Source organism: Balaenoptera ricei, chromosome 18, assembly GCF_028023285.1.
Source record: "Balaenoptera ricei isolate mBalRic1 chromosome 18, mBalRic1.hap2, whole genome shotgun sequence".
Classification (NCBI taxonomy): domain Eukaryota; kingdom Metazoa; phylum Chordata; class Mammalia; order Artiodactyla; family Balaenopteridae; genus Balaenoptera; species Balaenoptera ricei.
In genome coordinates, this window is record NC_082656.1 from 75493256 (window position 1) to 75506099 (window position 12844).

A 12844-nucleotide genomic window follows, 5' to 3' on the forward strand; every position below is an offset into this window, starting at 1 on the left:
TGATAATTTTATTGTTTTTCAATCCTCAACTTTCTCCTTTTCTAGATTTACTGTGCTAGCTCAGACGTCCAGCATTAGGTGGAATGGAGTGTGTGATGGTGGGAATCCTTATGTTGTTCTTAGTTTCAAAAGGAATGTTTTTAGAAGATGTAGTGGGTAAATAGTGGGCCCCCAAAGATTTGTCCAAGTCCTAACCTGACTACTTTGAAATGTGACCTTGCTTAGAAACAGGGTCTTTGCATATGTAATTAAAACTCCCAAGATGAAATCATCTTGGACTTACTTAAGAGTGGGCCCTAAATCCAATGACGAGTGTCTTTATAAGGGACAGAAGAGAAGATACGGAGACAGCGGGAAAGACCATGTGATGACAGAGGCAAAGATTGGAGGGATGTGTCCATAAGCCAGGGAACACCAAGAATCGCCAGCAGGCTAGACTTTACAAGGAAATGCAGATGGGCCAAGAAGGTTCAGGATTCTTTGTCAGTAGTTACATGAGTGTGTTCTTATAGTTATTTTTAAGCTGGAGGTTTATGTTTTATATACTTTTGTGTATATGAAACATTTCACAATTTAAAAAATTTATAACACATTATTTAACTGGAAGATGGGTAGAAGAGAAACAATTAGGAAAGGAATTTGTGGGCCATATGCTACTGTTCAGTGTTAGGATTTCAAGTTCCTTTTTAATTCTCTTAATCACATTTCAGGGTAATTTTCATTCAGTCATTCATTCATCCATTTAATACTTATTGCATTTTTCTAGTTTCAGGCACACTATGAAACAGAAGAAGAGCACGGTCTCTGTAATCAAGTTGCTTAACATCTGGTCAGGGAGAGAGACTACAATTTAGATCATGACCCCATAGGAGGGAAAAGACGATACAAGTACACAGACGGAGAGATTCAGGGGAGTGATTCCTGCAATGAGCACTTAAGAATATCTAAGCCAGAGGACGAAGAGGGTCACGGCATTCCAGACCAAGGGGAAGCATGTACAAGGAAGGTAAGGAACAAGGCACAGAAGGAACGGGGATTGATTTTGCTGGACTACAGGGTACGTATTAGGAAGCTGTGAGAGATTTGATTAAAGATACAGGCAGAGGCCAGATTAAAAGCCTTGGAAGATGTATTAGTTAGAATTAGGTTTGGCTGTGAGGGACTGATTATCCAAAATAATAGTGTAAACAAGACAGAGGTTTAGGGACTTCCCCGGTGGTCCGGTGGTTACGACGTTGCCTTCCAATGCAGGGGATGTGGGTTTGATCCCTGGTCGGGGAGCTAGGATCCCACATGCCTCGTGGCCAGAAAACCAAAACATAAAAAAACAGAAGCAATATTGTAACAAATTCAATAAAGACTTTAAAAATGGTCCACATCAAAAAAATATTTAAGAAAAAAAAAAAGAAGACAGAGGTTTATTGTTTTCTCATGTAAACCCCGTGTGTGGGTAGGTGGGGCTTCTGTGACGCTTCACTCTGAGTCCAGGACCCAGACACCCTCTCTTTTTAAGGCTCCATGGTCCAAACACAGCTAACAATTAGCACAACACAGCCTTTTAAAATAAAAGTGCTTTTATTATAAAATTCTAAAAATGTGCTTTAAAGGTCAGTCACGGGAATACTGCATAATAAGAAGAAACATATCTTCATAATCCAGACAATCACAGAGCAGATTTTATATTGTCCATGGAATTAATATTTAAAAGACATTCTTCTTCTTTTCAGTTAAGAAGAGTCTTCAGAGCACCATTATTTGAAGGAAAGGTATTTTGCGTATCAGAGTTCATCTTTGGTCTGCAATTAAGAAACAAATATTTAGAGCCATCAGGAAGTCTTCTACGAGTCAAGAAGGCTTACATTAGTCTATTAATTATTTTCCCGTAAAGATGAAAGAAGGGGAAAAAAAAAAAAGCCAAGTTATTGCTAGAGGCTTTTAGGACTATTATTTGGAATCACCCAAGGGTAAGGTCACATTGGTGGGGAACCTGAACATGTAAGGGTCTGTATTATGGTAAAAGGCTTGCGTTATGAATGGTATCAGTGAACGGCTAGAGTAGACAATGGGCAAAAAATAAACAAAGCTATCATTCTAGTCCCTAACTTCTATGAATCAGAGGAATCATTTGGTATCCCTCAAAGTCACTTAGAGATAAAAATTTAAAAAGAGGAGTGGAGAAAGGGAGCTGCCCACTTTCACTTGGAGCCAACAGAAGCGTTCTGATATCAAATCACTAACTCCATGTGGGAGCACGTTTCGATTCTGGCAATTTCTGTTTTGTCACTGGCTTTCACTGGTTTTATGGCCTTGCAGCACTGAGAGGAATTAATGCTGATGATGTATCACTTCTGAGAGCCAGTTAGTGGCAAATCAGTTCCCCCCCAAAACAAAACAGACAACCAAAACTGATCTGTAGCATGTACTGTTGTCATGGTGTAAATACTTCCACCATGTGGATTCCAAGCTACCAAAATTTAACCCCTGTGAAAAATTCCTAAATATTTAACCATCTGTGAACTTGTATAAGCTGGCTCCATCACACCGTCGGGGATGGTAGTCACCTTATTCCTTTTAAACCCCCTTGCGAGGCAGACATAATAATTGCCAAATCTGCGCTCTCAACTGTGGTTCCAATGCCACAGTTCTGAGTTTGTCCATTCAGAGACATGGTGCTGTTGCTGAAAATAATGTCAAGCCAGCATATTTTATATATATATATAATACATATAATAACTTTATACAATATATATTCCTTCAAATGAAAAATACCTATAATCACCGCCCCCCCCCCAACCCATCACACTGTCTTTACGCACAATTATGCACACGATTTGAAGGTGATACACTGGCTTCTGGTTCTTGCTTTGCTATAATCCAGATATAGATGATTCTGAGCTAAACTCTTCTTTGGGCTCTGTTTTGTTAACTATAAAATGAAGGCATTTACTGGGTGATCTCTAAGGTCCTCTTCAACCTGCCAAGTCCATATGTGCATCTGCCTTTTATAAACAAAATCAGTATGTAGTGGTATCAACCGAGATTGCTTTTAAATGAATACTCTGTTAACATGAATAATGATGGTTATACGTTTTTCCATCTCTAAACTGGGATGACGAACTCTGCAGAAAAAATCACACAGGGAGATGAAGCTCTTAGATGACAGGTGTGAAAACACTTTTCAAACTGTAAACATCTATTCAAATGCCACGTGATGTGAATTCTCACAGTGAAAAAGGCTTCCCTCCACTTTGCTGAGAGCTCACTTCACTGCATCTTAGCGCTTGCCTTTTGCCTTGTTGGGATCTATTTTATCTGCCTCTGCTAGAATGACTTGCTTGGAGGCTCCAGGAGGAATTCAGGTAGCTGTTGCCTGACTGAACGAGGAAAGGAATGAATGAAGAGTTGGATCACTGTTAGTTCTTACTCTGACACTGGCTAGAAGGTGAGTTCTGGTTACCTTCTTCGTATGGCACGTGCAAGGAAAGAGGTCATCCTCGGTCTGTGGTTCTACCCTCTTCATGCCCTCCCGGATTTGGGGCTCACTCACTTGTAAACTGGCATATTCCTGTATAGGAAACAATACAAAAACAGGCCTTATATATCACTTAACGTCCACTTTCCAAATTAGATACGCCGGAGTCTGCTAGGGCACAGTCCACTTAACTCACGTGTCAAGTGGTGATATGCAAGGTCCTCCATATTCCCCCTAAAAGCCCAACAACAGAGCTTCTGAGAGGCGGCTGACCTTTGGGCTGCCTATTTCTAAGGGACCACTCCTTGGTCTACGCTTCAGTGATATGACTCGTATGGTATTTTTTTCTGACCTTCTGCCATGTAGCGAAAATAACTGTGCTCCCCATCTTCCCTAGACTGAGAATCTGAGGACAGACTATTTCTGCCTGACCCACCATGGCTGGTACAGCCTCAGTCGCATCTTCATTCATCATGTGCTTGCTCTGGGCTAAGCTCTGGCCGAGGTGCTTAGGCTCGAAAAATGTGAGTTGAATGAATGAACTCTACCCTGTGGCTCTTTAGGAATTCAAATAGTACGTCCCCCCAGCTCCTTCTTTAGTTTACATACTTCACCATCCCCTAGGAAAGGTTATAAAGGGGGAAGGGACCAGGAATGACCAACTTTGTTCTGCAGCAGAGCCTGAGACACGGGGCTCAATATCTGCAATTCTGCAATTATGAATTAAAAAAATTTTAACTTAGATCTAGTACTATTATTAGCCAATTACTTGTTTACTACTGCATTTTTTTTTAAAAAAAGAACCTTTCAAATTGTCAGATACTCTCTGATTACAATGCCTAAATGGGTAGGTCCATAAAAACAATTTCCAAGAAAAGTCATGGCCCATATGGGGTCAGCACAACAGGTCCAAACATACCTTGCACTGTATAGAAAAAGAAACGGTAAGGCAGCAGCAATATTGTACAGAGAGGAAATGTGAATCCACGCACAGTAACTCTGTAGGATCAGAAGCCAATTTTCTAACCACATACCACATGGTTCTAACATTAATACTTTTCTTTTAAGGTTGTAGCATTCTCCATTAGCTAATCTTTGGCTTTCTACTATTTTCATTATTATTTAATATTTATCCCTGATTTTTGCCTACAGAGGTATACATATATCTCCTTAATGAATATACTATTAGAAATTGTTAAGTGAAATATTACTTGCTACTAACTTGACCAATTACAAGTATGTCTATTTTCTTAGAAAATACTGACCTGGAAAAGTTTAAAATAATAACAGAATATGTCATCACCCATGAGATTATTTCTTGCAAATTCTTGTCCTGTTTTTGCTATCTTCTTTGCCTGTGGGAACAAGAATAATATCCTTTAATGAAACATATTTTTCCCCATACAGACATATGCTAACTGATCTTCAGAGTACGTTTTAGTGGGACAACAGTGGAAAAAATATATTTGGGGTCTTGTGCGGTAAAGGGAACATTTAACAGAGTATGTTTGTTCAAATCAAAGGGACAATTTTAAGACTCGAAAGTTTGAGAAGTCATATTGGGCCTTCTAGAATTGGCCTCTCTTGGAGAGAAAAGGCATACAATAATTGAACTAACAATGACTTTGCAAAGTAAATGTAAGATGAAGCTTAATACACTGCCTTAACAATTTTCAGCAGACAATTAGTTTGATGCTTCTTTCATGCAATCCCTCATTTTAATCCATAGCACAGTTAGTTTTTCCTCCTGCCAGGCTGGCCATCTTCATTTTCATATTGCTAGAGGAGGTGAGGCAGTGCTTGGGGCTCAAATCAAACTGACTAAAAGAGAGAGCATAATCAAGGCCAAGGTTTAGCTTTTTGTGTCATGTGCAGAGTGGACACAGCTAATCCAAGCCACTATGCCTGTGTTTACCCTGAAGGGATCTGTGCTATCCGCGGGGAGGTGGCTTCCCATTTACAGGTAAGGGTCTACATTTAAGCATCCCGAATGCTTTCCAGGCACAAGACATTGAAAGTGAATCCATGATAATTGGGGTACAAAGAGACTGACCTTACCTCTTCATCGTGATCTTTTGCCCATTTAAGTTTTTCTAGGAGATCGCTCAGGTTGCTTTTAACTGGAATGTAGTGTTTCCAGGGCTGCAGTTCATTATAAAAGTGTTCATAGTAGATGGAGTCCTGCTTCAGCACCACACTGTCACCTACTAGCAGATATGGTAGGCGATAGGCTGCAACGGTGCCATCGACGTTTATCTGATACTTATGCTGCAAACAGCAGTAAAGTAGAAGAACCACCATTAAATTTCCTTTTTCCCACTCTTTTTTATTCTCCTTCTCTTTCCACACATCAAACCTCAGATACAAACTGGCCAGATTTTGCCCTTGGCCTCCACCACTTAGTAAGCGCTATTATATATAACATGCTGACCTAGAGCTAAGGGCACATTTTGATGTTCTCCCAAGTTTCAAAAAGGGTCCACAAGGCTAACGGTGGGGCAGCCAATAAAATTATAAAACTGTTGTCCTAAGGCTACAACCTAAGGAAAGATTTATCGTGACTCTGTAATCCCTTTAATACTTTCTTGATGGTACATGAGCACCTCACGATGGCACATTCTATGCTGCGTTACCTTTTAACATCAGGTGGCCACAAGCAAGTTTTAATGAAATTAACAAGCTCTGGGGCAAGAACATCTATGAATCAAAATGTTTATAGCACTGTGGTAGTCAACAGTCTTTAGCTGTAGCAAATTCAACAGGTAGAAAGAAAGCAAAGGTCTGACAAAACACCCTCTGAGGAGGGATGGCTGGTATCAGATTTGATTTGGTATCAAATCCCCCATTTCTTTCCAAAATTTCTGTGATATGCATGTGGAAGAAACACAGACAATTCAACTTATGGCCTTCTTTAGGTCTTCCTCGTACCAGGTAACCCATCAAAAGAAAATCAGGCCATTTACAGCACAGACAGCTAATCACTGGCCTTCCTACCTGCGGGAGACAGCTGACTACTTTTTGGCCCACTTTTCCCTTCACCACATGGGGCTTCAAAACCCCTCAGTGGTCTAGAGATCAGGGAAGTATCCACTGCTTGAAAAAGGGGAGTTGTCAGCGAAAGGATCCATCCTGGGGAAACAGGAACAATGCACATTCTAGACACAGAAAGTGTGTAGCGTCCCCAGAGTTCCTGGGCAGAGCGTTTGGATGGATTCCAAGTCATTTCCCTACCGGAAGGCCCGATAAGAGACACCTGGTTTATATTTCTTCTTTAGTCTATTGTGATGCTATGGCTCTGGGGAGAAATATTTGTAAAATTACTTACATGTATTTATTAATAAAAAAGGATTTGGAGCTGAAATGTGCTCTTCTTGAGGGTCAGTTGGGGGAAAAATTATAGTTCTACCCAGGTCCCAAGCTCCTGTGGTGCCTATTTAACATCAGGTCTAGGTACTGAGTACAACCCAGGTTGCCCCCCTAGGAACTGGTTAGTTAGAATGGGCTCCATTCCTTACTGTTTCTAAAATGTGCTCACCTCTCCCACCCCCTGTAATTTACAGGCCTCAAATTCCCGCCCCCAAATGCAGGTATTTGGAAAAACACAAAGGATTGGCCACGGATGATGTCATACCTTGAAGAAATCAAAAAATGAAATGTGTTTCACAATGGGACCATACAGGCTCTCATCATGTTTAAAGAAGAAAAAGTTGGTGAAAGCAGCATCTATGAGTTCCGGGTGTTTTCTGCTGAGTTTAACCAACTCAAGTCTCTCTTTTCGGCTGTCTCGCCCTCTCCAGACAGCTGTGGAGTTTTTGCTTTCCCAGGGAGGACCTGTGTTGGCTTGCACAGACATCATATCCAGACTGACTCTGGAAGACAGAGAGTGCAACAGATTTTTCTCCCAAACCATCACACTGCAAGGGTTGTTGGGAAAGAACTCACCAAGGAAAGAAAACCAAGGCTCTGGGTCGTCTGGGACCCGTCTCTCACCGGCCCATGGTTTCGAGGACAGAGTCAGTCAGGTCGTAAGTAGGCATCACGATATCCTTGGAATCTGTGGAGCCACACCAGGAAAAGATCGGATGGATGTTTGAATCGGATTTCTTTTTTTCCAAAGGCCAGTCTCCCAAATTAACAAAAAACTCCACATCGGGCATCTTCACCTACGAAAAGAAAGCCAAGATGGTTAAAATGATGGTACAGTTTTTCATATCAGCCATTTCACTATCATTGTCAAAACTCCACTAAAACCCTGCTAAAGCACACTACACCCAGGGACAGGATTCAGCATATGGCAAGCCTCCTTTAGGCTCAAAGTAGGTTTAGTACCAAAATGATTTTACTGTAAAGTATCTTCTTTTCTTAAAAATATTTACTTATTTATTTATTATTTTGGCTGCACTGGGTCTTAGTTGCGGCACGCGGGATCTTCATTGCGGCACGTGGGATCGTCATTGTGGTATGAGGAATCTTTTAGCTGTGGCATGCATGCAGGATCTAGTTCCCCAACCAGGGATCGAACCCAGGTCGCCTGCACTGGGAGCGCGGAGTCTTACCCACTGGACCACCAGGGAAGTCCCAGGTATTTTCATCTATAATATACTGTTTGGGGTTGAGTGTATCCCCCCAAAAGATATGCTGAAGTCCTAAACCCCAGTATCTCAGAATGACCTTATTTGGAAATAGGGCTGCTGCAGATGTATTTAGTTAAGATGAGATCCTACTGGAGTAGGGTGGACCCTTAATCCAATATGACTGGTGTCCTTGTGAGAAGAGATGAAGATGTCAAAACACACAAGGATTAACACCATGTGACAACAGAGCGGAGTGATGCAGCTGCAAACCAGGAACACCAAGGATTGCCAGGCACCCCCAGAAACTAGGAAGAGCCAAGAAAGGATCCCCCCTATAGGTTTTAGAGGAAGCACTGCCTTGCTGACACCTTGATTTCGGACTTCTAGCCTCCAGAATTGTGAGAGAACAAATTGCTGTTGTTTTTAAGCCACCCAGTTTACAGTACTTTGTTACAGCATCCCTAGGAGACTAATACAGGTACACTACCTGACATAAAACTTCAGAATAGTATATAGTACTTAAGGGTCCAGAATAGAACAACCCTGGTATTGTTATTATTTTTACTTTGAAAAATTATAGTGTAAAATTGGGCTCAAATTGTCTATTATACATCTGAGAAAAGAAATACTTACTTTTCTAGTCAAAGAAAGTAGTATGGCATCCATGAAAATTCTAAAACCTACATGTTCACCGTGAGTCTTGATATAAACCTAGAAGAGAATTGAATGTTTATTCTGTTAGTCTAAAAGTACCCGCTGACTTCACTGAGATCAATCTTATCACAATGATCTGCAGAATGATTTTTAATAAAACTATGTAGCTAGTTGTAGCCAAATGGTCAAAATCAAAAATCACTAAGGCAAGCAAACCTCAGTCATGAATTGTACCTTGTTATCCTTCAAGGTATAATGACACAAGCTCTGTCTTTGTCCAAATCTTTTCGGGATTTCTGTTGCAATCTTTTCTGGATCAATGGTAGGGAAATGTGCCAGATCTCTCTGAATTTGAGTAATGGTTTCTGGGCAGTTCATCTCGCGTAGCCAGGCTGCACTGTCTTCCAAAGGACAGTCACAATTCTCATGGTAAACTGGCCCTAATTACACACAAGGAACAAAGTATACAGTAATAATTTCACTCAGCATTTGAAACATGTAACAAATATTTGTAATGTGACTTCACAAGTTTTGCCCAGTTAGATAGGGAAGGCAATTTGATGGAAAACATATTTTAAAAAGAAAAACATTTTTATTACTCTGGTGTATCTCAAGTTAAGTCTGTTCTGACCACTCTTCACAGATAGGTGTTACGATATTTTCACAGTCAGGCCCACTTGGCACGAGTTCAAAAGAAAGCCAACGGTGCTACTTTTTGCTCTAAGTGGCTACCATAGTCCATTACTCTTTTTTTTTTTTTTTTCTTTTTTGGCGGTGTGGCCTGTAGGATCTTAGTTCCCTGACCAGGGATCGAACCCATGCCTCCTGCAGAGTCTTAACCATTGGACCACCACTTCCAATGGACCATTGGAAGTTCCCATAGTCCATTACTCTTTTTTTTTTTAAATTAATTTTTATTGGAGTATCATTGCTTTACAATGTTGTTAGTTTCTGCTGTACAGCAAAGCATTACTCTTTATGTTTTGTGTACTTAAGAATAACCAAACATTGGTAAAAGGATATCAGAGGAGTATACCTGTTTTAATGAAAGACAAAATGATAAGAAATTTATATTTCAATGGTCTATTATACAAACTAGTTCTTAAAGTGTCTAAGGTACTCTTCTCAATGGATAAATCATCATAAGTAACAATACAAATGGGCATTCCCTGGCGGTTCAGTGGTTAGGACTCCACACTTCCACTACCGGGGCCTGGGTTCGATCCCTGGTGGGGGAACTAAGATACTGCAAGCCTTGAGGTGAGGCAAAAACAAAAAAGCCAACAAAAAAAACCAATACAAATAAATAAAACACCCCTACTATGTTTAGTATAATATATTTTTTTAAAGAAAATATAAAGAAGCAAAGTAATCCTCAAAACACCCATTTCATTAATATTATAATGAATTAATTACGTGTTTATAGAAATAATACTAACATAATATAGAATCTGAATTGAGATTTTACTGTCATTTATTTCTATGATTCTCAGACTGTCACCTGACCCAGGCAGTAGTGGACAATGGGACATCTTTTGAAGGTTGAGCAGGTTATATGGTACTGTGTGGTCCTGGTGGAGTGTGGGGAAGAAACGGAGGCACTTTCTAGAAAAATGTTTGCCTTTCGTGGAGCAAGGGGATAAGGAAGATTCATGTGTCTGTATACACCCTGTTTCTCTAATATTTTAGGGTACTGTCTCTGCTGAGAGGGAATGATATGGCTCTAGGTAAGAACGTTGTACTCTTATCCTATATAAGAAAAAAGAATTTCTCTGGAAAATAGCACTGAAACAAAACAAAAAAAACCACAGTCAATTCCCCCTCTCTCCCATCAAGTCCTCTTTCTTCCTGAAGTGATCGACCAAATTTCAATAACGCTCATCAGTTACTTAAGTCATATATCTCTAATTAAGAAAGCGCCATCGATGACCGTATATATAGCTTCATAGTTCTTGCTAATGTTGTGCCTTTAGGGAGCAAATTCTCTCTTAATATGTTCTTTCCTCTTTAGCAAATTGTAATTTCCATTTGAATCGTGCATTTCTCTCTTATACCAGGATTCTCAATTTAGCTTTCAAGTAGGAAATGTCTATTTTTTTCTTTTAGTGAAAAAAATACCATGCTAACTTTTTGTTGAGCAAATGAAATGTATTATTGTGTTCAAATACTGCTGTGTTAAAATTATGTTCCAAATTACCTTTTAAAATATATGGAGACCTGGCCACATGTTGACCTTGGAATTTGGCTTCTATCTTCAGATTTGCGTAGCTCGCATACATTCTGTATCTTACTATGAAGGACCCATCCTTTCGGTCTAGAATCTGGACACCCACTCTAGTGAATTGCTCATCTGGGGCTGAGATTTTAATCTGGAACACTTTTTCACCCGGGGAAGATGTGAATCTGTGATGGGAAGTACAATGAGATATAAAGATTATTTTAAGAAACAACCCTGCAAAGATTATGTTCTGTAGTCTGTGAACCTTCCTATTCCCCTCCATGTTCTCCCCCTAACATACGCTTGTTTCTTTTTCCGTATGCTTTTAGTACCAGAATGAATAGGATGGATCAGAGAGGAAAAAAAGAAGAGGATTACAATGGCCAAGATAACATAAAACAGTTTTATTAGAAAATTGCAAGGAGATATGTTGACTACTAATTTACGTAAACATAGAACATACTTATGCATTTCATATATAAAAATAGTCTTATCAACCTACTATTTATTTCATGCCCATCTGGAAATTTGTGATCAAATGGTGCCTCTAAAGATAATGATTTTCTGAAAAACCTCTCTCAAAGATTTTTTTTAAAGAATCAGTATTATAAATCATGCTCAGCCATGGGCAAAAGCTAGTAGGTAGTATATCACCCAAGTGACGTTGTACAAAAGTTTTTTTTGGAGTGAGTGCTCTGGCTGTCACGATTAAGGTGGTATTTAGTTTCCCCAATCGTACTATTTATAGACAAGTGACAAAATTTATAACTCTCCTTTTCTTTGCTTTGGGAAACTTCTTAGTCCCAAGATTTTCTGCCTACAAAATACAGTCAGCATCCACCAATTAAACAAAAGACAATCATTTCAGAAGTAAGTGAATTCTACAAATACGTTTTAAGTATACTTTTAACCGTTGAATTCAGTGGAACGAAATAAAGTTGTAACAAACATAGGAGATTCATATATTTTGATACGTTCCCCCTCCACTCTGAAGTTTCAAATAGTGCTTTATTTTTCTTTTTTGAGTTTCAAAACCCGCTTACCTGCAGAGGTCCACCTGAAAACAGAGAAAGGTGAAACCAACCAGTTTCTAACAACTGGGTTTAAATTCCTTATAACAGTTTATGCAAAAATAATTAGAAAGAGTACTTTCAGCAAAGTACAGGAGTTTGTTCCCCAGTCATGGGGAAATCCCTATCAAAATAGGCAGGAGAAGAGCTAATTCGAAATTATTTGTAAAGCTACAGAGAAAAATTGATTGGGTGGGGTAAAAAGTTACAACCAGATGTGAATAGCACCCAGATGTCCTGGATTTTTAAACTGCTGTGGAGAAACGAGTTCTTGGGCGGATAAAACTTAAGGGGAAAACTAGTAAGTTTTAACTGCATTCCAAAATAGTCAGGGAGCCATTGCTCGACTTACTTATTTCCTGATGTGTCCACCGCCTGGATGTAGAAATAGCGCGCGGGAAGGACCACAGCTGCTTTGAGCCCGGGTCCCCATATTTCGCTCTTCTCCGGGCTCAGTCGCCTCTCTCCGCCGGTCTCGGCCAGTGCTGGAACTGTCCCCAGAAAGAAGCAGTAAAGCAGCAAAGTGCTAAACATTTACAAGATGGACTCAAAATGATCCACAGATAAATGAAGTGGAAGAGGTGGACGGAACCAGCCGCGGCTCCGGCAGGGGCACGTCGGCCGATCGCAGCAGCAGACGCGGCTCCAAGTGGGGTCCTTTGCTGTGCTGGGCAGGCGCGTGGGTCTCCCCGGAAAGGTCACAACCGGGGCGCTGGCTTGTCCAGCTGAAAGGTGCCAGTAGTTCTGCTGAAATGCGCAAGGACCTCGCCGCTCCTCTTCCTCGGGATAACAACAAACTTGCGTTGCCTCTGTAACTGGAGCATCATTGAGGGCGAACTCGTCTCAGGTTCCAGCC

At 40.3% G+C, this 12844-nt stretch overlaps 1 protein-coding gene and 1 long non-coding RNA gene across 4 annotated transcripts; one reads left to right on the top strand and one right to left on the bottom strand.

The window, feature by feature from the left end:
• Positions 1 to 1556: 1556 nt before the first annotated feature.
• POGLUT2 (protein O-glucosyltransferase 2) lies at positions 1557 to 12831 on the bottom strand. 3 transcript variants are annotated; one of them, XM_059902870.1, is made up of 10 exons: positions 12341 to 12830; positions 10898 to 11103; positions 8935 to 9140; positions 8680 to 8757; positions 7463 to 7635; positions 7104 to 7341; positions 5531 to 5740; positions 4738 to 4827; positions 3458 to 3565; positions 1557 to 1796 (listed from the first exon to the last, which is right to left on the bottom strand). In XM_059902870.1, the coding sequence occupies exons 1-10, from the start codon at positions 12520 to 12522 to the stop codon at positions 1779 to 1781; spliced, it is 1509 nt and encodes a 502-aa protein (XP_059758853.1). In that variant the 5' UTR covers positions 12523 to 12830; the 3' UTR covers positions 1557 to 1778. The 3 variants fall into 3 exon arrangements, with proteins under 3 accessions (XP_059758853.1, XP_059758854.1, XP_059758851.1); XM_059902871.1 differs by lacking the exon at positions 10898 to 11103 and having other exon boundaries at positions 12341 to 12414; XM_059902868.1 differs by lacking the exon at positions 1557 to 1796 and having other exon boundaries at positions 1821 to 3565; positions 12341 to 12831.
• LOC132352407 (uncharacterized) lies at positions 2711 to 9638 on the top strand. Its single transcript, XR_009498707.1, has 3 exons — positions 2711 to 3442; positions 3870 to 3996; positions 7033 to 9638. It is a non-coding gene; the product is annotated as an uncharacterized LOC132352407 (long non-coding RNA).
• Positions 12832 to 12844: the final 13 nt, after the last annotated feature.